This window comes from Crotalus tigris, unplaced genomic scaffold (assembly GCF_016545835.1).
Source record: "Crotalus tigris isolate CLP2741 ecotype Arizona unplaced genomic scaffold, ASM1654583v1 scf7180000017765.3138416, whole genome shotgun sequence".
Lineage (NCBI taxonomy): Eukaryota > Metazoa > Chordata > Lepidosauria > Squamata > Viperidae > Crotalus > Crotalus tigris.
This window is the reverse complement of record NW_024096620.1, coordinates 140,329-166,985: the sequence shown is the minus strand read 5'-3', so window position 1 is coordinate 166,985 and position 26,657 is coordinate 140,329. Positions and strand designations below refer to the sequence as shown.

At 44.3% G+C, this 26,657-nt stretch overlaps 1 protein-coding gene across 4 annotated transcripts in view; it reads right to left on the bottom strand.

The window, feature by feature from the left end:
- FOXN2 (forkhead box N2) overlaps positions 1–26,657 on the bottom strand; it is a 118,587-nt gene that overhangs the window by 25,047 nt on the left and 66,883 nt on the right. For 3 of the 4 annotated variants that reach the window (XM_039341426.1, XM_039341425.1, XM_039341424.1), the window contains one exon: positions 16,441–16,988. In XM_039341426.1, coding sequence (XP_039197360.1) covers positions 16,441–16,974 — 534 coding nt within the window. In that variant the 5' untranslated portion in view covers positions 16,975–16,988. Of the gene's footprint in view, positions 1–16,440; positions 16,989–22,035; positions 22,180–26,657 lie in introns of those variants that run through there. The other variant, XM_039341427.1, reaches the window with a different exon arrangement.

The following is a 26,657-nucleotide window of genomic DNA, read 5'->3' as shown; positions in this document are numbered from 1 at the left end:
TCCAGTGTCGCACTTTGATATACAACCTGTTGGAGAACCCTCCTATCGAAGGAGGCCTCCGCTGAGGTAAACCTATTGATCTTATAGTGCCGTATAAAAGGAGATGGTGAAGACCATGTGGCCGCCCTGCAAACATCCTCAATGTATGCCTGAGTGGTCCAGGCCGCCGAAGTAGCGGCACTCCGGGTAGAGTGGGCTGTAGCCCGTCGTGGAAACGGCAATGAATCAGCTTGGTATGCCCCCACAATACATGCCTGAATCCACCTGCCAATTGTGGAGGACACCTTCCGATCCCTGGAGGAAGGACGGAAGGAGACAAAGAGGGCCTCTGAGCTGCGGAATGCCGCTGTCCGTGAGATATAATACCGGAGTGCTCTGAGGACGTCCAGTAGATGCCACTGCCATTCCAGATCATGCAATGGCTTAGGGCAGAAATCCGGGAGCACGATTTCCTGGGCCCTGTGGAAAAGGGAATTGACCTTTGGAAGGAAAGTAGGGTCGAGGCGAAGAACCATTCAATCCTGGTGGAAAATGCACAGGTCATCCCCGATAGGAACGCTACCAATTCGGAAATGTGTCGCGCCGACATGATCGCCACCAAGAATGCAACCTTGTGGGACAGATAGCGAACATCACACATTTTTAGAGGCTCAAAGGGCAGCTTGGTCAGAGCCTGAAGAACCCATGGCAGCTCCCAAGAAGGGTACCTGTGCACTACAGGGGGCCTGGTGTTAGTGGCACCCTTGAGGAACGAGCGGAGTAGGGGGTGATGTCCCAGGGAAACCTCGGAATCACAGGTGAGTACTGTGGAAAGAGCAGTGATCTGTCTTGATAGGTAGACTCAGCCCTCCACTGTGTCTATGATGGTCCCTAGGTGTAACAGCCTTGTTGTGGACCCATATGGCTCTTGAGGAAATTTACCGAGAACCCATGATCCTGGAGCAGCTTCACCACCAGCTCGAGGTCCGCTAGGGCGGCCTGGGTCGATGAAGACTGGATTAGGATGTCGTCCAGGTAGCATTGGACTCTGACTGGCACCATCCTTAGGTGAGCTGCTAGAACCGTCTAGATCTTGGTAAATACCCTGGGACCCGATGACAGGCCAAACAGGAGCGCCTTGTATTGGAAGTGGCGCCCCTTGTGTGTGAACCTTAGAAACCGGCGGTGGGTGAGAGAGATGGGGATATGAAGGTACGCTTCCGTGAGGTCGATAGACATCAGGAAGTCCCCTTTTCTTATGCTTCCCAAGATGGAGCAGAGCGTTTGCATCTTGAATTTGTGGTATACAAGATGATAATTCAAGCCCTTGAGGTCTAAAATGGCCCTCCATCCCTCTGACGCCTTGGGGACGACAAAGAGGATGGAGTAAAATCCCCGACCTCTCTGGTCCGCCAGTACCGGTTCTATGGCCCATATGATTAGTAGATGTTGAATGGCTTTGTTCATTAGTCTTTTCTTTGTTCGATTCCGGGGGTATGGACAACAGAGAAATCGATTTGGGGGGTTGGAGATGGATAGGCCGTGACATACGGTGTTGGGTAGCCATGCGTCCGTGGTGATGGCCTCTCACTGGTGGACTATCTGCCCCCTATGGGAGGGACAGTTGGAGAGTCACCTGGAATGGCAGAATGGACGGCCGTTTCCCTGAAAGGGCCACTTGCCCTGAGATTGCTGTCTGGGTCTGGCCGTCTGTCTGTCAGACTGTCTATCCTGCCTGTCCTGCCTGTCCAGGAAAGGGCGGAAGGTCTGGGTGTAGTTGTACCTAACCCCTGCACGAAAGGACTGTCTTTGTGGGTAAGAATTGGACCGTTTGTCCGATTTCTTAAGGAAATGATTAAGGACCTTGCATTTGTCCTTATTTTCAGTAAAATAAGGATTCAAAGCATCTCCAAACAGTTTACCTCCCTGATATGGTGCAGCCAACAGACGCCACTTAGACTTGGCGTCGGCTTGCCAGTGCTTTAACCAAAGCATACAGCGACTGGTGACATTGGAAGCCATAGCCCTGGAGGAAAATCTGGCGGCCTGGAGAGTGGAATCTGACGCATACTTAGTGGCCGCCACCATCTTGCTAAGATCCTGGTGGGTACGGATATCCTCTGCTGGGATACGGGCCTGGAGCTGCCTGAGCCAGCGAAGGGCGGATCTGTTAAAGAAAGATGCGGAGGTGGCCGCCCTAATGGCCCATGCAGCCGCTTGGTGCATCCTGCGATAGGCGAGCTTGCACTTGCAGTCTTCTGCTTTGAGAGCCTCAGAGACATCGCTGGGAATTGCGGTGGGTGATACTAGGGGCCCTAATGGCTCATCCACTGCGGGCACTTCCAGGGCCTCCTCCAGATCCTTGGCCACGTAGCTTTTTGTCAGAATTACCCGGGAGGGGAAGGGAGGCCAGAGCTGTCCACTGTTTTCGGACCACATTCAGGAACATGGGAGGACAAGGAATGTGATGTTGAGCTGCCACTGGTTCGATGAAGTTTGAGTCCACCTCCAAGTCTGGGGGAACAGTGGTTGTTGTTGACGAAGGATCAGACCCGAGATGGGCTGTAGATGTGGCCTTGCGGAGTAAGGGGACAAAGAAGGAAGGGTTGAAGAGGTCGGTAAATGAAGGAGCTTCGGGAGGAGGCTCCTCCTCCTCAGACATTGGAATCCCCTTTCAATGTCATGTTCGCGAAGGGATGAGCCCTCAGAACAGGTGGACCCAGATGGGGAAGAAGGGGTGTAATAGGTTTCAGGGACCAGTTGCTGAATAGCAAGGTGAGTGACAGGCACTGGCCTAGGAGTTTGCGCTCTGGCCTCAAGGGCACAGTCTACCGCTTGCGCAATCAGCAGGGCTAGACAATCCTCCATGGGGAGGGGAGCAGGTTCACTTGGCTGAAGCCCGGCCGCAGTAGGGGTGACAGTAGCCTCGGGGGTCCCGTGATGAGCCCGTGTAGCCGTGGGGTGGGAAATGGGGAGAACTCCGCCCGTCCCACACTGTGTAGGGGAATGCAAAGATTCCCCTGTGGACCATATCCCCAGAGGGCAGGTTGTGGGCCCCAAGGAAAGGTCAAAAGTCAACCCTTCGGCTTGAGAGGTCTCCAACTTGGCTATTTTCTGTGCCTTTGAAAATTCCTTTTCTAGAGCTTGGTGTCTCCGGCTGGCCTGCTTTTCAGCTCTCACCTTGTGACTGAAATGACACAACGCCAGGTGAATTGCCCTGAGTTCCAGCCAATTTATACTGTGCTTCAAATCCTCCTTGGATCATCTCCCCTGGGCTATCTGAGACTCGAGGTGAGCTCCCCAACCAAAGAGACTGGTGTCTGTGGTGAGCACGATCCATGACGGCTCTCTAAACTTCAAGCCCTTGTTGATGGCCCGAGAAATCCACCATTGGAGTGAACTCAATACCAGAGGAGTCAACCTCACCTGCCTGTTGGAGGATGTTAACTTTTGCCTCTGAAAGGGGAGGAGGAACCACTGAAGCGCTCTCGAATGTAGTCTGGTCCAAGGTACGATGGCGATGCGAGAGATCATCTTGCCTAAGAGCTGGGAGAGAGTGAGAAGCGGAATTGTCCTGGAGCGTTGCACCTGGCGGACAAGGGCCAAGACTGGCTATGCGCTCTGGCAACAGGTAGACCATGCAGTGTGTTGTATTTATCACTGCTCCCAGATGAAGGAGCCGCGTGGATGGAATCAGTTGGCTTTTGAGAAAATTCACCAAGAATCCGTGGTTCTGGAGCACCTCCATTGTACGGGCCACCTCCAACCGCGCAGCCTGGATTGACACTGATTGGATAAGGATGTTGTCCAGGTAACACTGGATCCGAATGGATTCCAGTCTGAGGTGAGCTGCCAGAAGCGACAAGATCTTCGTGAATACCCTCGGGGCAGATGAAAGGCCAAACCAAAGTGCTCTGTATTGATAGAGCTAAGATCTGTAGCAGAATCTGAGAAAGCTGCGATGTGGTGGAAATATTGGGATATGTAGGTACACCTCCGTGAGGTCGATGGACATCAGGAGGTCGTTCCTTCTTATGCTGGCGAAAATGGATTGTAGAGTCTGCATTTTGGACTTTTTGTATACCAGGTAAGAATTTAACCTTTTTAGATCCAGAATGGCCCTCCATCTTCCCGAGGTCTTTGGAACTACAAAGACGATTGAGTAAAACCCTCGCTCCCTTTGATCAGGAGGGACCGGTTCTACCGCTTTTATTTCGATGAGATGGGAAATGGCCTCCTTCATGAGGACCCGTTTTGACGGGTTTGAAGGTGTCGGACAAGAAATGAATCGGTTTGCCGGTTTTGAAAGAAACTCCAAGGTCAGGCCATTGGTGACGGTGGACAAGACCAGGCGTAGGTGGTAATGTCCCCCCAGTTCCGAGAGAACAGGGAGAGCCGACCACCTATGGGGGGGTCCCTCCCTGGAGTCACTTATTCCTCTGATAGGGATGGCCCCCCGTGCTCCGAAAGGGCCGCTTAGACTGCTGTTGCTGTTGCCTGGACTTGGGGGCAAAATGTTCTGTTTGACAGTCCGATCTGGGAGGAAATAAACATGTGGGTTGTGACCAGCTAGAACCCTGGGTGTTGCCCCGGAATCCCTGTCTGCGATAAAAGAGAGCAGACTTTCTGTCCGATCGCCTGGCCTGGTGAACAAGTACCTTTTTCTTATCCTTGTTTTCTATCAAGTATGGCTCCAGGGCTTCCCCAAACAATTTTCCGCCCGAGTAAGGAGCGATGGCCAAGCGCCCTTTGGATTTTAAATCTGCCCACCATTGCTTCAGCCAAAGCGGCCACCTGGTAGAAACATTGGCTACTATCACCCTGGCTGAAAATCTGGTGGCATGTAACGTAGCATCGGCTGTGTATTCCACCGCCGTTAATAACTTACCCAACGTTTGATGGTCGCGTACCTGATCCTGCAGGATCATGCCCTGAAGCTCCTGGAGCCAAGTGATAGAAGATCGTGAGAAGAAAGAGGCTGATGTGGAAGCCTTTACTGCCCACCCTGATGCTTGATGCACCCTTCGTAGTGCGTACTCAGATTTCCTCTCCTTCGGTCTTAATGCCTCCGCCATATCTCCAGCAATAGTGAAGTTTGAAAAAATGGGAGTAAGGGATGTGTCCACAGTCGGGACCTCCAGAAGGTTGGTTAAGGATGGCGCCACGCTAAATAGCTTTTTGTCAGAGGACCCTGGGACAGGAGAAGCCCCAAGATTGGTCCACTGTTTTCTTACTGTGTTGGCAAAGAATGGCGGACAAGGAATATGTCTTTGAGTCACCGTGGGTTCATCAAACAGAGGATTTGAAGACTGACTGGTGAAAGGGGTGGGTTGTGGATCTGGCTCTGAGGCTATCTGGGATGTGGTCGTGGCCTTGGCTAGAATGGTCTTGAATAGAGTGGGATCAAAGAGGCCTACAAAAGGGGAGGGCTTCTGATGAGCATTCTCATTGTCTGATAAAGCTGTCCCCTGTGATTCATCAATTTCCGAATAAGAATCCCCACTCTGTGAGGATTGATCAGAAGCAATGGAATAGGTGTATTCTGGGGTGGTGGACCGACACTGGGAGTATGCCGGGGGTTGGGATTTCTGTAGGGATGAGATACTCTCTAATACCTGCGTGAGCATGGATTGCAGTTGTTCCGGCGCAATCGTCTGTGAAGACTCAGGGCGGAGACCAGCTGCCGTGGGCGTGAACGTGGCCGATGGAGTAGGTTGAGGATTAAGCAGGGGAGCCCCCCAGCTTGGAGGGGAGCCCCCCAGCTTGGACTAGGATTAGATGTCACAGGACTAATAGGTCTAGATTGAGATCCACCCTCCGGAGACAATGGCCTGTGAACCTGTGCAATTGTGGTTACCTGAGGACTGAAAGGAGAGGTCTCAGAAGTCTCAGATGCAGCTTGCTCCTGCTTTGATGTAGCTGTCTTTTGAGCCCTGGATATCTGTCTCTCTAGGGCCTGATGTCTCCTAGCGGCCTCCTTTTCTGCCGTCTTGGATGGTGGTTTGCCGGATAAGGCCTTTGCTTTTGCTTTGACTTTGCTGGCTGCCTCCGCTTTTGGAGATTTGTGTCTCCTTTTACTTGGAGGACTGGTGGGTGCCAGAATCAGTTCAGGCTCTCGGCACAGTAGGTAGGACCTGAAAAACCTTTCAGCACAAGTCTGAGAATGGGTTGTACCAGGTAATAAAGACTGGAAAATCAGAATGGACTCTTTGTAAAAGATCGAGGCCTGAGACCCTTCAGCACAAGTCTGAGAATGGGTTGTACCAGGCAATAAAGGCTGGAAAACCAGCATGGACTCCTTGCAAAAGAACTAGGCCTGAGACCCTTCAGCACAACTCTGAGAATGGGTTGCACCAGGCAGTAAGGACTGGAAAATCAGTATGCACTCCTCGCAAAAGAGCTAGGCCTGAGACCCTTCAGCACAAGTCTGAGAATGGGTCTGAAACAGGCTAGGAGCTGAGGCCCAGTGTAGGACTGCAAAACTGGTGATATCAGTATGTGAACTCCTTGCAAAAACTGTGAAACACAGTATATGGTAGATAGGTTCTAAGTAAGCAGCAGAGGTGAGAGAATCTAACTCCCAATGAAAGACAATTCAACTATACTGCTGCAATATATTGCCAGAGGCAATGACAAGTGGATGTGGCTGGGGAAATATGCTTGGAGATTGTCTCCACTAGTTCTGCCCTCCCCAGAAAAGGGGGGGCTGTTTCAGCCACTCGATAAGATCAGAAAAGTCAATTTAAACACAATTCTTACTTTAGTTTTTCATAAACGAAGTTGAGAAAAAAACTGCACAGTAACTTTTTCATCCAAAATGGTGACCGCCAGCCACGTGGCAATCAGCCTATGGTCCTAGCGCATGCCCTGGAGTACAGGCCTCGCAGCAAGAATGGCGGATGCCAACCACATGACTCTCCGCAATGCAAGAAAGTAGACTGAAATAAAATGGCAGCCGCCAGCCATGTGGCGACTTATCAGTAGCCGCGATTATCCGAACAAAGCTCTGATGATCAACTGTTGTTCAGGGCTTCCGGAAGGCTCCGTGGTTCCTCAAAGCCCCGAAAACAAAGGAAATAAGCCTCTTGCTGAGGCTCCAGCAGCCCGGGACGATCTGCCGTCATCCTGGGCTTCCGCGGCAATCCGCCAACCAGCTGGATCGAACAGAAGGCTCCGCAGCTCCCTAAAGCCCTGAGCACAGAAGGTAAACAAAAAACCTCATGCTGAGGCTGCAAGCTCCCTAAAGCTCTGAACACAGAAGGTAAACAAAACCTCGTGCTGAGGTTGCAAGCTCCCTAAAGCCCTGAACTCCCAAGCCTCATGGTGAGGCTGCAATAGCCAGGGAAGGCAAGTAATAGGGAGGCAGAGGGGAGAGGTGGAACTAAGGGAAGAAAGCACGGGAAAATTCAGCGTTTTGAAGAGAATTTAAAGGGGAAAGAAAAAATAATCCACGGACAGGAAAAAAGGAAAAAACAAATTTTTGAATATAACCTGAGTCTAGAGATAAGCACCAATGCATCTTGCCTGGGTAAAGACTAAGTCGGAACTGAGTAAATGTGACCCAGCAAGAGGCGTGGCTATCTCTCAGACTTAGTCTGATTGGGTAGAAGGGACTTCAGGAAACTCAATCCATGGATTATCCATCCTCATGCTGGAGAAGATATAGGTTCTCCTGCTTGAGCAGGCGGCTGGACTAGAAGACCTCCAAGGTCCCTTCCAGCTCTATTCTATTCTATTCTATTCTATTCTATTCTATTCTATTCTATTCTATTCTATTCTATTCTATTCTATTCTATTCCATTCCATTCCATTCACAACCGTTCCTTATATGTTTTAGCCTCCAATCCCCTAATCATCTTTGTTGCTCTTCTCTGTACTCTTTCTAGAGTCTCAACATCTGTTTTACATCGTGGTGATCAAAGCTGGATGCAGTATTCCAAGTGTGGCCTTACCAAGGCATTGTAAAGTGGTATTAACACTTCACGTGATCTTGATTCTATCCCTCTGTTAATGCAGCCTAGCACTGTGTTTTTTGGCAGCTGTGGCACACTGCTGGCTCATATTTAAATGATTGTACACTAGGACTCCAAGGTCTCTCTCACAGTTACTACTATTGAGCAAGGTACCCCCTATACTATATCTGTACATTTGGTTTTTCTTGCCTAAATGTAGAACCTTACTTTTTTCACCGCTGAATTTCATTTTGTTAGATAGCGCCCAGTGTTCAAGTCTGTCCAGATCCTCCTGTATCCTAAACCTGTCTTCTGGAGTGTTGGCTATTCCTGCCAGCTTGGTGTCGTCTGCAAATTTGATGAGTTCCTCATCTATCCCTCTTCCAGATCATTGATGAAGATGTTGAAGAGCACTGGGCCCAGAACAGAGCCCTGGGCATCCCACTACACACTTCCCTCCATGTAGATGCGGTTCCATTGAGGACCACACGCTGAGTACGGCCGGTCAGCCAGCTACGGATCCATCTGGTGGTGATGCTGTCTAACCCGCATGATCAGGAACAAGCCCCAGAATTCCCAGTGAGCATGAGCATGTGTGATTTATGTTCATGTGTCCAATAGCTTTAGCAGAAATTTTCAAAGAACATACCACTTTTGGAATATTGCAAGTCTTTTCTGGATGGAAAGAATTCCTTTAGAGGAAGTCTGTGCTGATTCCTATGCCAGTTCCTATGGACAACCATCCTTTCTACATCATATATAGCCCCAGGCTATTTTTCCAAATTGAGCTGCTGAAATTCAGAAGAAAAACAAAGAAATTTGATGCACAACCTCTCAACAGTTTGGAGAAGGCTGTGATAGTACTCACTTAGAGATTCCCCTGGAATTTGTATTTGTTTAGCAAATCTCATTTACCTAAGCATTGTGTATCCTACCCTGCTTTGTTCAGAATACTTCTGTTAGTAACTTTTTTTTAATGATCTGATCCCTTTTAACATTTGGATCAATATTACAAACAGCATTTCATCAATACAGCAAAGTTTAACATCTGTAGTACATTTGGGAGATCAACCGGTTGGCTGAACCTTTGTGACATCTCTGCGAAGAGATCTGGATGCAGACGCCATTCCATGAGGGACCTAGACCAGGTACCCCCTTGCCGGTTCACGTGGGCCTTTGCCACCACGTTGTCCGTAAGGACTAGCACGTGCTGCTTCGCAACTTTGTTGCAAAAGTGGCGGAGAGCCAGGTATATGGCTCTGAGCTCCAACCAGTTGATGTTGTGGCTCAGGTCAGCTCGGGACCATTGGCCCTGAGCAAACTGAGACCGAAGGTGAGCTCCCCAACCGAACAGACTTGTGTCCATCATAAGTGTGAGACGGACGGGTTCCTTGAAGGATGACCCTCTGGCTACCGCTGGCGAGAACCACCAGCAGAGGCATCTTAGGGTTTGGGTAGGAACTCTCACCTGTTGGTTGGATGAACTGGTTCCCAACCTCTGGAAGGGGAGCAGAAACCATTGGAGACTCCTGGAATGGAGTCTGGCCCAAGGGACTATCGCAATACAAGAAACCATCTTTCCCAGGAGTTGGGAAAGTAGGGCCAGCGACACTACACGTTCCCTGCATAACTTGAGTGCTAGTTCTCGGATACTGTTCCAACACTCTTGTGATAGATAGACCAGGCAACCCACTGTGTCTATGACGGCGCCCAGGTGTAGGATTCGGGTCAAGGGAACTGTGTGACTCTTTTGGAAGTTCACTGAGAATCTGTGCTGTTGAAGGACTTGGATTGACAAACTCAGGTCTGACTGGGCCACCAGAAGGGAGGACAACTGAATGACAATGTCGTCCAGGTAGCATTGAATGCATACCGGCACCAGTCTTAGATGTGCCGCAAGCACCACCAGGATTTTGGTGAACACTCTGGGAGCCAAGGAGAGTCCGAACAGTAGGGCCCTGTACGGGTAGTGGTGGCCCATATAACAGACCCTGAGGAACCCCCCTCAGATTACCAACAAACTATCTGGAGCAGCGCTGTTCCCAGCGCTGCTGAGATAGTTTTGGAGGTGAGGAAATAAAGAATCCACTAATGGGATAGATTCACTACCTGCAAAACTTTGATAGCCAAACCTGTCACGTCTCTCAGAGCTGGAAACCAGGTCAAGACTGGGTTCTCCTAGCAACAAGGGGCGTGGCTGACTTGGTCTCAAGAGCAGGAAGACAGAGCAAACCCATTGGTGGATTCTCCATCTCCTGTGCTGGAGAATGTATGTTTCTTTCGTTTCAGTGGATTAGGGAATAAAATACTCTGACAGCATACTGGCTGAGTGTTCTGGAAACTTTAATCCAAGCATGTAGGAAGGATACCAGTAGAGAGAAAGCTTCGCAATTAATCCTTAGTATACTAAGAACATAAAGCTCCTGTTTAAAAAGTGAGCCTTTTACCAGAGGTTTGTGGTGCCAAATAATGCAGACAATTGGCAAATTTTATGTACATTTTTATTATTATGAAACAATTTTTATATTTCTTGTGGAGTCATACTTCACAGGGGAAAGAGTCCATTTGATTCAGGATGGGTTTTCCATCACCTGAGTTATTCTTATTTATTTAAATAGTCATCCCAATGGTCTAATAAAGGAAAGGGATAAATGTGTGCGACTTTAAGCCTCTCCATAAAAACTGGGCTTTATGTGAGCTGCAACATTAACTCAGATGGAAAGCCTTACTACCACCATCATACCAGAGAGAGATACTTGCAATGTAACAAAGCAACATTCAATAAATTTGGCTTGCATATCTTGTTTCCATTGCATAAGCAGTTCCTCTTTCATTTCTACAAAACCAATTCTGCAGAACAACTAAAAAAGCCAACTAAGTGCCCTCAGATGCTCCTGAGTTTATATTACACCGAAACATACAAACACTTGGGATCCACCCTCACGCTTGTGTTTAAAAAGATAGAGAAGAGAGATGACATATCCCACCTCCAGCCAGGATCAGCACACCAGATCAGCACAGCTTCTTCCTTGCACTACCAGTCACTCACAAGCCAGCCAAGCAAGAGGAAATGCTACCATGGCAACACAAACCAGGCTGCTTAAAGAACTGGTACTTTACACATTAAGCTCTCCCTACCACAAACAGCACAACTTTCAAATAAGCCATTTTTTCTACTTTAGGCAACAGAACTAACGCAACATAACAATTTCCAGCTTTTCTAAAACAACCACAATCCTCCTACCATGCAAACTCTGTAAGGTACATCCCAAAGCTGGCAAAATTAAAGTCACCTGGACAGGTACCAAAGGAAATCAAGTGTGAATAAATGCACTGGCATTCATTCTAACAGGATGGTTTACATATAAATGGAGAAATTCTTTATATTCATTTCTACTCAGCTGAACGAACGAAAAGCACTAACCAGGCAAAGAACAAATCTACACATACATCCCATTTTTCCCTCCCCATCCTCTACACATTCAGTTGAAATATAAATACAGCTCTGTAATAAAAGTTGTCCAGGATTGTGCAGTTACATTTATGTTCAAGCCATGTATGGCTGCCTTTTAAATCTCACAGCTAAACCCATGGAAAACTGGGAGAATGAAGATAGCCTCATCTCTAATTTGAAGCCTTGCGCACTTTCCATTGAGTATCTATGGAGACATAGGGAATGGCCTTGAAGCACAGGAGGAAGAGTTACTACCACAGCAACAGTAAGATAAGAAGATCATGAATCTGTAACTGAGTAATACTGGTAAGACAGAATGTATCAAGCAAGCCCTTTCCTAGTTCACATGAAGATAAAGTGAGGGAGGAGGAAACACATTCAGATTTGGAGGCCTGTTACTATAGATGTTACAATAAAAGTAGCCCCAAAAGCATTTTTTCAAAAGGCAACTAGACTTTGTTTTCCCTTGAAGACATTTCACTTCTCATCTAAGAAGCTTCATTAGTTCTGAAGAAGTCCAACTGCCTTTTGAAAAAGCACTTTTGGGACAATCATGACCTGGATGACTGAGAATCTCCATAGACAATAAAAGTAGTCCAAACCCATGTGGTGTTGGTTTCATAGTCTGGTCTACCTTGCGGGCTCCAGTACTCCATTTTTTTTCAACCAGCTTTGTGGGATGCGATTGCTGCCCTAATTTGCAATCTCTTTGCATCTTCATTTCTCTTAAACACATTTATTTTTATACTTGCTTTTTCTAACATATCAAACTGTACAATTTATAATTTCATGATTACATGCTACTTCCATCAATATGTAAATATTTGTCCATATTTCCCACAAATAATTATGTTTTGAGGCTCACTGCTCATAAATAACATCACAATGTGTTTCACGATTGTCAGTTTAGTATACTTTGTTTTGTGCATTAGTTTAAAGAATGCACATTTTGTAAATTTGCAATAAAATGAGAAGTTGATTTCCCACCCATCCCTAGTTTAATCAGATGTAGTTTGAGTCATTAAATCAAGTGTTGAGCAATAGCAAAAAAACCCAATGACAACTCACTATACTGATTATTACTTGATTCTTGTAGCCCAGCCAATGATGCCACCTAGTTTCACTTCAGAAATCCCTCTTTACCAAAATTAATCCACATTTCTTATTAGCTATCACAAGCATTCTAAAATATACCAAGATAATTATAAGAACAAATCCAACACATTTAGTTAACTTAAAAATCTCAAAAGCAGACAAGCTTTCAGCAGTTTTTAAAATTTCTTCACCAACTAAAGTATTAGAAAAATTAGGTTATGAGGGAATAAAAAATACATTAACTACACTGTTAGAGTTTAGTTCAAAAGTGTGCAGTTACATGCATTTCTTGAATATAGTTTAAAGAGACAGTGAGAAGTTACTATTAAATTGTCATTTTCAATACACTAGGGAAAATATTACATGGTGTATATGATTGGACATTAATCTTATTAATTCTATTTTAATTAAAATGAAATGTAAGATACAGAAAATCAATTTTAGTTTTTAACCTGGCCTCATTCACTACTTTTTGGAAAACTATCCTTGCGTGTTATTCAAAGAAGTACTGTTGGAGATGTAAGCATTTATATTATACTCTACCGGTCACTGCATACTTGGCTTATATCCAGCCCTATTATTGTATTTCTGGAATCAAGAAGGAAAAGAATGACTCTTTTCCTGTTCTGAGAAAAATATAAAATGTTCTTGCAAATTATTTTTCTAGCATGACTTTTTAAGCATTCAGACCTGTCAGACCTTAAGATTAGCTATGCATTCCCAGGAACAATTCTCTACCCCACTCTGCCCTTTTAAGTCTTATCTGAAAGAGTTCACAATGGCCTGCCACACCCTACTTACAGGCAAATTCAGTCACAAAGCTTTTTTTTCACCTTATGCTGAGTGAAAGAAGTCTAAGCTTTCCTCCCAACACTGAAATTGCAAATGGGGAAGGGTGGGTACAATTCTTCAACTCCAAAGATGAGTAAACACCTGAATACTTTTTTCTTTAATTATACCCTTGCTTTGTACAAGCAAAACACCTTGATTCTGAGCTGCCAATGTAATTCAATTACTATAAACACACTGGATTCACAACTCACATTGTTGTAATGTGGTTGGTTTTAGCTTAGTGGGTTGTGTGAAGGAAGAAAGCTGTTCGGAAAACTTAGAAATGATCCATTTGGTATAAGCAAAACAAAACAAGTTGGCTTGACTCAGTACACAACTGCAAAATTCGCAACTTAACCTTAAAAACATAATGCCTATAAACATAATTACCCCCAAATATATTATGGCTTAACATGATGAATTGGCTTTCACAATGTATTAAGGCAATGACTGAATTCCCAAAACATTAAACTGTAAATTACCGAACAATACAGGTAGTCCTCAAGTTACGAATGTAATGGAGCCTGCCAATTACATTTGCAAACTGAGGAGTCGGAGTGAATCATATAAAATGAACATGAAAACACCCTCCTTTTGCCCATGCATTGGCTAATTGATTGTGCAGGTTAAGTGCACATGAGGTATCTTGGGGGGGAGTGAGGCCATGGGGGGGTCTAGTAATGGAACAGGCCACCCAAGGCCTCCTCCGATCCACTGAGATACCTCATGTTCCCCACAATTGTCGTCCCCCCCCCAATCCTGCTGTGCCTGGTCATAGGCCCAGTGCTTGTGGAGACTCAGCAGAGTAGGAATAAGCAGGGTGAATGTTGTGCTACAACATTCATAACCTCGTGACTGTGAACTGTCATAAGTCAAGGATTACAGGTAGTTTAGCCCATTGTGTGAACAAATCTAGCACATTATGTGAACCCAGGCTTTTTGTCTTCAATGCTCTTCGACTACATCCAAGATGCAGAAGTATTCAGGCTTGTTCTTAAATTTTCATTCTAAGAGACAGAATCCCATTCTGTTGAGTACAAGGGAAGGTATATTCAGCTATGTCATCCCAAATTTGCTGGCTCATAATGCAGGTAATCTCCACAACTAATTACTGTTGCCAAGAAAACTATATGGATTCATATACCTTTCCTTTGAGAGCTCAAGTTGAAATACATGATGCTTCTTCCTCAAACCCAAAGTCATATGTGAATTTCTGTTGCTAAGACTGGATTTGAACCTGCAATGTCAATCAACTCATTACCTCAATACAAGGGCATTATTACTTTTTAAATTATAGGCAACATACTAGGTTTTATGTTGTTTTAAACCTTCATACTGATGGCAACCTTGCAATATTTCTCCATGATATTAGCATCCGTAGGAAAACAGATCATCCAAAATGATGATGTATATTTAAAATTATTCCTTTTAATCTGAACTATACAAAACATATGTCCATTATAAATAAATAAATGCAACACCCTGTCCAATTATGGCTCTGCCTTTCTATTCTAAATCTTTCACAGTCAAAAACATCTATAACACACTGGATATTTGCCATGTGACTGATTTTCACAGGTGGCTTAATGGATGGGGTTCAATCAAATAAAGATAGAAAAGATAGTCTTATCTACATGAAACTGAGCCATGTAGAACTTAAAAGTTGGCCACCAGTATCTTGAATTGGACCCAGAAGCAAACTAGTAACTAATCACATTACAGGTGTTAACACTGTCCAATCTGCTACCTTGCCACAAACAAGATAGAAACTACCGTAAATGCCGGCGTACAAGGCGACCCGGCGTATAAGACGACCCCCGTCTTTATAGCCGAGCCGCATTCCTAGAACGTCGTCTTATACGCCGGAAACTACCAGTATTTCCGGCGTATAAGACGACTCGGCGTATAAGACGACCCCCGTCTTTGGCGCCGATTTCAGTGCTCGCGGAAGTCGCCTTATACGCCGGCATTTACGGTATATAGAAGATCTGCCAGCTGCAGGTATCAAGTTGTCTATCTAAATATATGATCCAGGGTTTAAATTTTAAGACTTTTGTTTAGAGCAGTGTTTCTCAACCTTGACAATTTGAAGGCATGTGGACTTCAACTCCCAGAATTCCACAGCCATCAATGCTGGCTGTGGAATTCTGGGAGTTGAAGTCCACATGCCTTAAAATTGTCAAGGTTGAGAAACACTGGTTTAGAGTTTTTTCAATCAGTGGAAATCTGGCCATGCTGAGGCTTGGAGGCATCTTATCAATGCTTACACAACAGTTCTGTCTAGCCTGAGAACCAGTAATTCCTGACATACCAGTTTAAGTTCTTACAGATTGGGAAAAATTTGTACCACAAATCCTGGAAAACTTCTAACATTTAGCATTAACAGTACTGAGCTGGGTGGAACAATGTCTGCCTGGGGAGAAGGTAGCTTCATAAGTATAGAAGTGGGAGAGAAACTGGTAGTGAAGCTGAGGATGGAACTGAAAGGCATAATCTCATTTCCAGCTGTTCAATTCATGCAAATGTCATTTGTTATCACAGCTTTTGTGGGTACAAATATTTATCATTTGAACTCTATCAGGAATTCAAGGGAACATACACAGCATTCCATCCTTCCATTTCACCCCAGCCCCCCAAACAATCACTTTATGACGTAGACTGAACTGAGAGACAGACATTGCTCTAAAATTACTCTCTTACCAATTGTTTTTTTTTAATTGGGGCAGTATAAAAACCATCTGTAAATACATACTCACCCACTGAGCTTTTACACCTTAGAACTGACCAACACACTAACTTCTGAACCACATGGGTTGTATGTGATGATTAAAAGATATCAGGCTGTCAAAACAGACTGTAACAGCCTTATGTTTATAAGGAGCACGGTTTCCTCAACTAGGTCTCTCTCAGATGCATTGACGCTATAATGATTAGGCTGTCTAATCAACATAATCTGAAATCCCAACATATCTGGAAGGCACTTGGTTTAGTAAAACCAGCATAAGGTAACAAAGACCCCAAACATTCCATATTTGTTTATGTTCTACTAAACATTTGAATCAAGGGTTCCAATAAGGAAAATAGGTTTACAGTAATTTAAAAAACACATGTAAACAACTCTAATCTCACCTTGCCATGGCTTCTCTCCACCTTTTGGAAACATTTATTCAGAGAAAGATTATGCCGAACGGAGTTCTTCCAGCCAGTAGGAGCCGTAGCAAAGTATGGGAAGCGTTCCAGAATCCAGCTGTAAATTTCTTTCACTGGCAAGCTTTTATTAGGAGAATGTTCAATTGCCATGTATATAAGAAGGCTGAAAGAATATGGGGGCTTAGATGTGGCAGATTTCTTCTTCGGATTAGAATAGCAGGAGGATGGATATGTTGGCACATTATCCCCCTCAATATCATATAGAGGACTAACAACTGGAAGACCTTCACTTCCCAGGCTGAAGTTCGTTAGGAGATTACTATTTTCATGCAGCCAGTTCAAATTGGTGAGCTCATCGTCCGCTACTTCACTATCCACAGCTGTGGCCTTTGGTCGAGCAGCATCACCTGCCTCCGGCAAGCTTCCCATTCTTTGGATATGCCTTAGACCTGCCGCTTTTTCTACTGGTGTTTCAGCTTTCTTATCCGGAGTCATTCCTGTTACTGGACCCATTTAATCTTGTAGGCCTAGACATAAAAATAAAACATTAAGCATTAAAAGAGAGGTTGTTAGTGGCCCTATATCTAGTCTGATCACTGGATCATCTAGTTCAGTATTATCTAAGATTTCTATTTTAACAAATCTTCATCTATATTTTTTACAAAATATCTGACAAAAATGGGATACAGATACTCCTTGTTTACTGATTGACTTGCTTAGCAATTTTTTTCTGTTACGATGATGAAAAAGTACCTTTATGACAAACCCTGCGTTTACAACTTTCATAGGTCTGTAAAGCAAATAAAGGTTTGTTTATTTATTTAGAAAATTTATATTGCTGCCTACTTGCTCACAGCGACTCTAGGTAGCTTACAAACAATAAAACACAGTATAAAAAATAATAAAAAAACAATAACACACACACCCCTCCTCCAAGTTGAAGTAAGATCAAGAGCGCACAGTCACAGTTTTACTTAAAGATCACTTTGTTTAATGTCTGAGTTGCCAAACCCAATTGTGGTCACTAAATGAAGACTATTTGTAGTCTTATTAATGGTGAAGTAGTGATTTATTTACTTTTGAATCTGAAAGTGATGTTAAGGATTCTTGGCTTTCAAAAAAAGTCACTTCACTGCAAAAATACCCCACATCTTCACAAGAGTGTGGACTCTGCTTCTTTGCAGTATTTCTGCAAAGACTGTGCAGCCACATAAATATTTTTATTATTTATTTATTAAATTTATATGCCCCCAATCTCACTAGCAAAGTGATCATATGACCAATATTGATTCTTCATGCGGCCATTCTAGAAAGGACTGCCAAGAAAAAATCTCTAAAAAGTTTTCCATTCCTTAGTGCTTAGAGGATATTGTTGCTACAAAAACAAAATCAAGAGCTAATAGCACCCACAGAGCAAAAATTCCAAATGGTAAAATATAGTTATTCTGGTAATTACGATTATAACATTTACTATCCTAACAGCTTGAACATTCAAAGCAGTCAAGCTAATTACTTCAGCAACTAGTATGAACTTGCAAGGTAGATCAGGATTATTAAAACATTAAAACATCCATTACCTAATCTAAAATCCACACAGACAACACTTTTATTTAGTTAGCAATGTTCATGAAATATTTGCAAACTTTTAAGTTTCCAGGAACTTTATCTTAGGCAAGATAGCAAAAACCTACTGTATAATGCCAACCAAAATTCAGTTAATGCAAGGCTAGCATATCCACAGTTGAGGCTAGCACATCTGTGATTGTCATTGAGGTTTTAGAGGCCAGAATGGCACAACTTGCTGCGAGACAACTTGCCGTCGGACAATTCAACAAATACAAATGCTAAATTAATTTTCACGGAACCTTGGCAATAATAATAACATAAAGTCAATTCAGAAATGCAAGAGTTACAATAGTTTAGACAAAAACATGGTCACCAATAATAAAAGTAACTGGATGAAACAATACAGGATTGAATTGTCCCATGGCGAGTTGTCTAGCAGTGAGTTGTCCCAGATCTGGTAGAGCAGGAGTCCCCAACCCTGGTCCATGGACTGGGAACTGGGCAGTGCAAGCAGTGGCAAGTGCACAAAGCTCCATTTGACAGCCACAGTCCACAGAGACAGAAAGGTTGCGGACTTGTTTTAAAAGCTAATCATGGTGTGAGCAAAATGGAGAAAAGGACGATTCTGCTGGAGAAAGCTCAGAAAAGATGAGATTCATTTTGAAGAACTACAGCAGTATAAGAGATATGAGTTTATCTTCCAGCATGTCCTTTGTTTGCTTGATGTATATATTTTAAATATTTATGAGATCTATAATCCATTAGAAAGCAATAAAAATGCTAAAACCACATAAAAATGACTGAAAGGTAGTATTAGTAACAATGTTGCTACAATGTCCTAGTAATAATAATAATAATAATAATAATACTGATATACTGAAATTAGTAGATCAGGAAGGCTTACTGACTACTGGAGAGACCAAACTGGCCTACAAGAAAGACCAAATGAAGAACAGAATAGAGGCATGGGAAGACAAAGCACTACATGGCCCATACATTAAAAAAATAGCTGGGAAAGCAGATAATAACAAGACCTGGCAATGGGTGGAAACTAACCAAAGAGAGAAGCAACCTAGAACTAAGGAGAAACCTCCTGACAGTTAGAACAATTAACCAGTGGAACAACCTGCCTCCAAAAGCGGTGAATGCGCCAACACTGGAAGTTTTTAAGAAGAAACTGGACAACCATTTGTCTGAAATGGTATAGGCTTATAGGGGGTTGGACTAGCTGACCTCCAAGGTCCCTTCCAACTTCATTATTATTATTATTATTATTATTATTATTATTATTATTATTTATGGATCTTCACACAGTCAGCCAGATGTTCAGATTGGATTTGGCATTTTGTCTACCTATCGAGTCCTTACCCTGGCAATGAAAATTGGAGAAAGAGACCAAGTGACTGCACAAGACCAAGCCTTAAGGACAAATGCATATAAAGTCAAAATTGAGAAGACAGCAACAGACAGTAAGTGCCGCCTATGCAAAGAAGCTGAAGAAACAGTGGACCACCTGGTAAGCTGTTGCAAGAAGATTGCACAGACTGACTACAAGCAGCGGCATGACAAAGTAGCAACAATGGTGCATTGGAAGATCTGCAAAAAATATCATTTGCCTGTAAGCAAAAACTGGTGGGATCATAAAATAGAGAAAGTCATAGAAAATGATAAAATTAAACTGCTCTGGGACTTCAGAATTCAAACAGACAAGCACCTGCAACATAACATCCCAGACTTAACAACTGTCGATAGGAAAGACAAAAAAGTCTGGATAGTGGACGTGGCAGTGCCTGGAGACAGCAGAATAGACGAGAAAGAACTGGATAAGATAACAAAATACAAAGGCCTACAAATAGAAATAGAAAAACTGTGGCAAAAGCAAGCAAGGGTAGTACCAATAGTGATAGGCTCCTTGGGTGCAATCCCAAAACAACTGGAGCACCACTTGAACACCACTGGCATTGACAAATTCGCTATTAGTCAATTGCAAAAGGCAGCCTTACTAGGAACTGCTTCCATCCTGCAACGATACCTGTAATACCATCAAACATCCGTATCTGCCTATCCCGTTGCTCCTTGTCCTGCCTTCAGGCACTTTGGAAAATAGCTTGACTCCCTCTTCTTTGTGGCAGCCCCTGAGATATTGGAACTCTGCTATCATGTCCCCCCTCATCCTTCTCTTTGTTTTTTATTATTGAAAATTTTTATTTTTTAACATACAAACATTATAAAAATACAATAAAATTTTAAAGTAAAATAAATTCATAAGCAACCATTGTCTATACTACCTTTACCCCCCCTTACCCTCCCTCCCACCCCCAACCCCCCTCCCTTCACTTCCCAGAGCAGAATACAGGGTTAATAATAACAAAATTTATAATAATAAAAAAAGAAAAAAAAGAAAAGAAAAAAATATCATAATTAACCTTTAACTCCATAACCTATAAAGCAATTCTCTATAATATTTAATATTCATTCATAAAATAAATGAAACTTTTTAATTCCATACTTTTTCTGAATAATATATCTTTCTTGTGTATGATCCTTTAAATAAGCAGAAATTTTTGCCATTTCTGCAAAACTAGATACTTTAAATATCCATTCTTCTAGAGTAGGCAAAGAAAGTATAAACCTACTAATAACCTCTCTTTGTTAAACTAGACATACACAATTCCAGTAACCGTTCCTTATATGTCAAAGATGTTTTTGTCAGTGTAGGCTTATTCTTTAGAAATTACATTTAGAATTTTTTTTGTTTTATTTTGCTTTCTATAACTACTCTGTGACTTTGCAAAAATACATTTAAGTTGTAAATATGTTTTTTATTTTTTTACTGTTACATTTCATTCATAGACATTTAAAAATTATGTTTAAAAATTTTCATTGCCTATTTCCATCAAGCTGGGACCTATTATCTTATTTTTCATAGAAATATCAGTCTGAATTGTGCAAATTCAAATAATATGACCATTTCATGGGATTCATTATTAGTACTAATTGACATCTACCTATAGTTTATGTATTAAACTCCATAATGTACTTAGGTTGCTAGTTTAGTTAGTCTTTTATAGCCATAAATAAAAAGAAACTTCCCCTATCTTTCCAATTATTCCATCTGTTAATAATTCTTACAACAATTACAAGCTCTTCATCTAATAATATTAAAACTGGAGGAATCTCCTAAATGTCTTCCCTTTGGAGTTAGCTGCGATTTCCCAAAAGGCACAGTGGTGATGGTGGTGTCATGACAAAAATTTATTATGCATTCCTCTGATACTGAGAGAAATCAGAAATATAGCGAATGTAAGATAAAGATAGCTTATCATTTTCATCTCCGAGTTAATGTTCAGCTTTCACTGGCAACTTGCTTCCATTTAGAGCAGTGAAGAGTGAAGACGGATCCTCAACAGGGAGTCATTTAAAGAACTATAGGTTGGCTTGATGGAAATGCACCATCATTCTGAAGAAAAAATACTTAAAGTGCAGGGTATGAAGTGAGAAAAATTTGGCCATGGAAAGTGTTAACTGGCTTACGCATAATAATACTAACGGACTAACTGTACATGATGTTGCTAATACTCACCTGCACTGTCGTTTGGCAATATAATCTGCTTCTATTTCAAAATAAAGGACTTAAAGATAATGCATATAATCTTTAAGCATATTAAATTTCCAAGAAACAATAATAAAAGTAGTAGATCTGTCAATTAAATAACTAAATGCTGCATAACTGAGACAATGGCTAGTCACAACATATACACAATGTTTACACAATTCCACTTTGATGTCCTCAGTTTAGGTATGCTTTGCTGTCAAAATCTGACTTGCCAACAGTGAAACACCTACTATAGCCAATATGCACTAAGCTGTAGGAGTCTTTGGTGTTCTCTGAACTTGGTTATTAGCTTATACATTTCATTATTCAAATAGTGGCTGTTGCACTGATCAGTGCATTGATATTACCTATTGGGTAATGAAATTTGTGCAAGCAAAAGGGCGTTGTCTTACCTGAACGCCTTTTCTCAGCATGATGATGTAGCATCCACCGGTGGGTAATCTCAGCCTTACTGTTCAGTTGAGACTAAGAAAAAAACTTTAGCCACGCCTCCTTTGGGTGGTCCTTTCCCCAGTTTTGACGAGGCGAAGCAACCATGACGAAGTCTGACGCAATGGCTCCTCCTGTAATTACAACTGCCTAGACTGACTGTTAAGGGTGGGTGTGGATGTTACATCATCATGCTGAGAAAAGGCGTTCAGGTAAGACAACGCCCCTTCTCCAGCATGATAGATGTAGCATCCACCGGTGGGACATACTAAAGCCACCCATGTCCCTGCCAGGAGGGACTGTCTAAGCATGTGTCCCCTGTGAGGAAACAACCTGCTGCAAGACACTTCTGCCAAATGAGGCATCCGCTGCAGCGAACTTATCAAGTTTGTAATGCCTTATAAATGAAGAGAGAGAAGACCAAGTCGCTGCCCGACAGATCTCTTCAACAGAAGCCTGGGTAGACCAGGCTGCTGATGTGGCCGCGCTACGTGTTGAATGAGCGGTGATGTTTGTCGGCACTGGCAAAGACTGGGATCTATATGTGTGAGCAATGCATGCCCTGATCCATCTCCCAATGGTTGAAGATGATACCTTCTTACCCATCCATGGAAGAGGGCTGAAAGGACACGAACAGGGCCTTCGACTTACGAAAGGCGGCAGTCCGCTTAACGTAGTGCTGCAAAGCCCTGCCAGACGATGTGACGGGTTGGGACAAAAGTCTGGAAGAATCAAATCCTGGGACCTATGGAACCTTGTATTGACTTTCAGAATGAAAGAAGAGTCCAATTTAAGGACCACTCTGTTCTCCAGAAACATACACAGATCACTTCTGACCGAGAGGGCGGCCAGTTCCGAAATACGTCTTGCTGACGTGATGGCTACCAGAAAGGCACCTTCAGAGAGAGGAAGTGAGCAAGACCCTAGGGGCTCGAACGGTGATGCCGAGAGGGCTTGCAACACTCTTGGTAGATCCCATGAGGGATATTGGTGTATCGTAGAAGGCCTGGTGTTAATTGCCCCTTTTAGAAAGGCGGCAACCACCAGATGCTGTGATAATGAGTGTAGATTGTCACACGTGAGGACCATTGATAGGGCCGCAACTTGCCTGCGGATGGTACTATTTAATAAACCCTTATTCAATCCCTCCAAAAGGTAGTCTAAAATATCAGGGATGGTGACCGTTAAATGTCTAAGATTATGTGTATTACACCACGTGCAGAAATTCTTCCATGTGGTATCATAAATTCTATTAGTGGAGGGTTGCCTTGAGGCCTGGATCATGGAGATCACCCCAGATGAATAGGACTGTCTGACTAAACTCTCCCGCTCAAGTGCCAAGCGGCTAGTTGAAGCCACTGGGGCTCTGGGTGTTGGAGATTCCCTTGACTGAGAGATACGCGACCCAGCGGAATCCTCCATGGAGGAGAGACCGACAGATCCATGAGGTCGGCAAACCACAGTTGCCTTGGCCAGTGTGGGACAACTAAGATCACCTCCGCCTGTTCTAGAAGGAGCTTACAGATGGTTGCTGGTATTAGTGGAGAGGGGGAAATGCGTAAAGCAGTCCCCTGGGCCACTTGCTGCGGAGGGCGTCCGTTCCCTCTGCCCCTGGTGACAGGAACCTTGTGAAGTACCTGGGGAGTTGGGAGTTTGTCGCTGAGGCAAACAGACCCACCTGTGACTGTCCGAACCTTTCCGAAATTTCCCTGAACAGAGCCGGGTCTAGACGCCACTCCGAGTGGTTGACCGTCGCCCTGCTCAGCGAATCGGCCTGGTGATTCGCCTCCCGATATGTGTTCCACACTGATAGATCTCAGATTGGACTCTGCCCAAAGACCCAGATCCAGTGCTTCCTGCATGAGGGACCATGACCGGGTCCCTCCCTGTCGGTTGACATGGGCCTTGGCTGCTACGTTGTCCGTCATTATCAGGACGTGCTTCCCCACCACAAGGTTGGAAAATTGACAGAGTGCTAAATGTATTGCTCTGAGTTCTAGCCAATTTATGTTGTGTGAGAGATCTGACTGGGACCATTGTCCCTGTGCCATGTGAGTCTGTAGGTGTGCGCCCCAGCCAAATAGGCTGGCGTCCGTATTCAACATGAGCCTGGGAGGTTCCTTGAACAGGGACCCCCTGTTCAGTGCTGACGACATCCACCATAGGAGGGACAACAGAGTGTGGTGCGGAACTCTCACCTTCCTTGTTGAGGCACTCACGTTCCGTCTCTGGAAGGGAAGGAGGAACCACTGGAGAGTTCTGGAGTGCAGTCTGGCCCACGGAACAATACCCAGACAGGAAACCATCTTGCCCAACAGCTGAGACAGCTGAACCAGTGGAACTACCTTCTCTCTCCGGATTCCGTGAACAAGCGACCTGATACTGTCCTTGCACTCCTGGGAGAGATAAACCTTGCAAAGGATGGAATCTATTATTGTTCCTAGATGGAGAATTCGAGTGGAGGGGATTGTGTGACTCTTTTTGAAGTTTATTGAAAATCTGTGTTTCTGTAGTGTCTCTATTGTAATCTGTAGGTCCGATTGGGCGGAAGGGAATGAACTGGATTGGATAATTATATCGTCCAGGTAACATTGTACGTGCACCGGAATCAATCTGAGGTGGGCTGCTAAGACTGCCAATATCTTTGTGAATACCCGAGGGGCTGAAGAGAGGCCGAAGGGTAGAGCCCTGTACTGGTAATGCCGATGTGCATAACAAAACAGGAGGAATTTTCGGTGTTGAGGGAGGATGGGAATGTGAAGGTATGCTTCGGTCAGATCTATGGAGGAGAGGAAATCCCCTTTTCTGATACTGGCAAGAATGGATTTGAGGGACTGCATCTTGAATCTCCTGTAGGCTAGGAAGTAATTTAGTCCCTTTAAATCCAGAATTGCCCTCCAACCTCCTGAGGCCTTGGGAACCATGAACAGGATGGAGTAGAACCCTTTTCCTGTCTGATCCCGAGGTACTGGTTCTATGGCCTCTATTTCTAGCAGATGAGATATGGCCTTGGACACTAACTCGGCCTTTTGTGTTTCTTGATGTGTTTTCTCCATGACCAATTTGGCCGTGGTACAGGCCTTCAGGAGTAATGACCTGAACAGGGATGGATCGAAGAGACCCGTTGTCGGGGTCGGATCCGGAGCCGCCTCCTCATCTTCTGACATGGGGATGTCTACCGACTCCAGGTCCACAGATTCCCCTTCTCCTAATTGAGATGATGTTTCAGAGACACCTGAGCCAGCTAACTGAACACGCCCTGCTTGAGATGAAGATATGGGCAAAAGCGGTGGTACCTGGGGAAGCCCTTGACCCATGGAAGAAGCAATAAACTGATCAAACGCCTGGTGCATGAATGCCTGGAACTGCTCTGCCCACATGCCTTGTTCTGTAGAGCGAACTCCAACTGCTGTGGGAATATATGTGGCTGCCGGAACTTGTTGTGTGAAGGAAGCAGAAGAAACAGTGGGAGGAGGAGGAGGAGGAGGAGGAGGAGGAGGAGGAGGAGGGGAAGAGGGATCAACCTGTTCAGTTTCCCCTTGAGGAGACCAAGCCCTGGGGGTGTCATAAGAAGGCACACATGGAGGCTCAAATGGGGACCAGTCCAGTGAAACAGGGGGAACCACTTCAGCCTCACTGGATCTGAGCCTTTGAACTCTGGAAAATTCCTTTTCCAATGCCTGATGTCTCCTCGAGGCCTCTCGCTCAGCAGCCTTGGAGGGTTCCTTGGTAGTTAAATGCTTTGTCTTGGCCTTTTTCTTTCCCACCACGTCCAATTCAGAAGATCTGCGTTTTGTTTGTGTGGGGGGAACTCCAGAACCCTGCGATGTCTGAGGAATTTCACTGTCTGCCATCGCTCGCTGGATATTCTGAATAGGAGATGTCCAGGAATGGGGGGAAAAACATGCAGATCTGGTTGTCAAAGAGGGAGGTCCCCACGCTCTGAACAACTGCAATGGCAAACAGCCAGACAGTCCACTAGAACTGCCTGACTAGGCCCTGCTGACACAGCACCACGAACTACTAGGAACAGGTAGTGCAAATTGTCCCTCAGAAAATATAAACAGAGTAGGATTGTGTATGTATATTTCTGCTTGAATGAGGCTGCTTCTTCTTTCCTTTAGGAAGTATGCAAGGGAGTGCTGTGTAATTCCCCCCTTGAGAACCTAACACAGCAGGCTACGTATTAAACTATCAGGCCTGATAAGCCTCTATGGAATATAAGGTCGTCAAATGGCGACCATGTCCAATAACTGAAACAAAATGGCGGCCACAAGCCTCCTCATCTCCCAAAATGGTGACGCCCCAGGGAGAAACTTTCCAACAGTTAATCCGTCCGGACTGATAACAATGAGGGACCCTTGCAGTAATTGCTCTTTCCCCTCTTTATTTATAAGGTAGAACACTTGCGATTAGTTGCGTAGCCTCCACTGGGATCCGGATCAAGTCCTGCACCTGCTGGAGCCTCGTGACCACGATGGGAAGAAACGAGGCCTCCCAGCCAAGCCACGCTCCAAAAAGACCGGACGATCAAGTCGCGCTCCAAATCACTGAAAAAACAGCCTCCGTTTAAGTGCAGAACAGC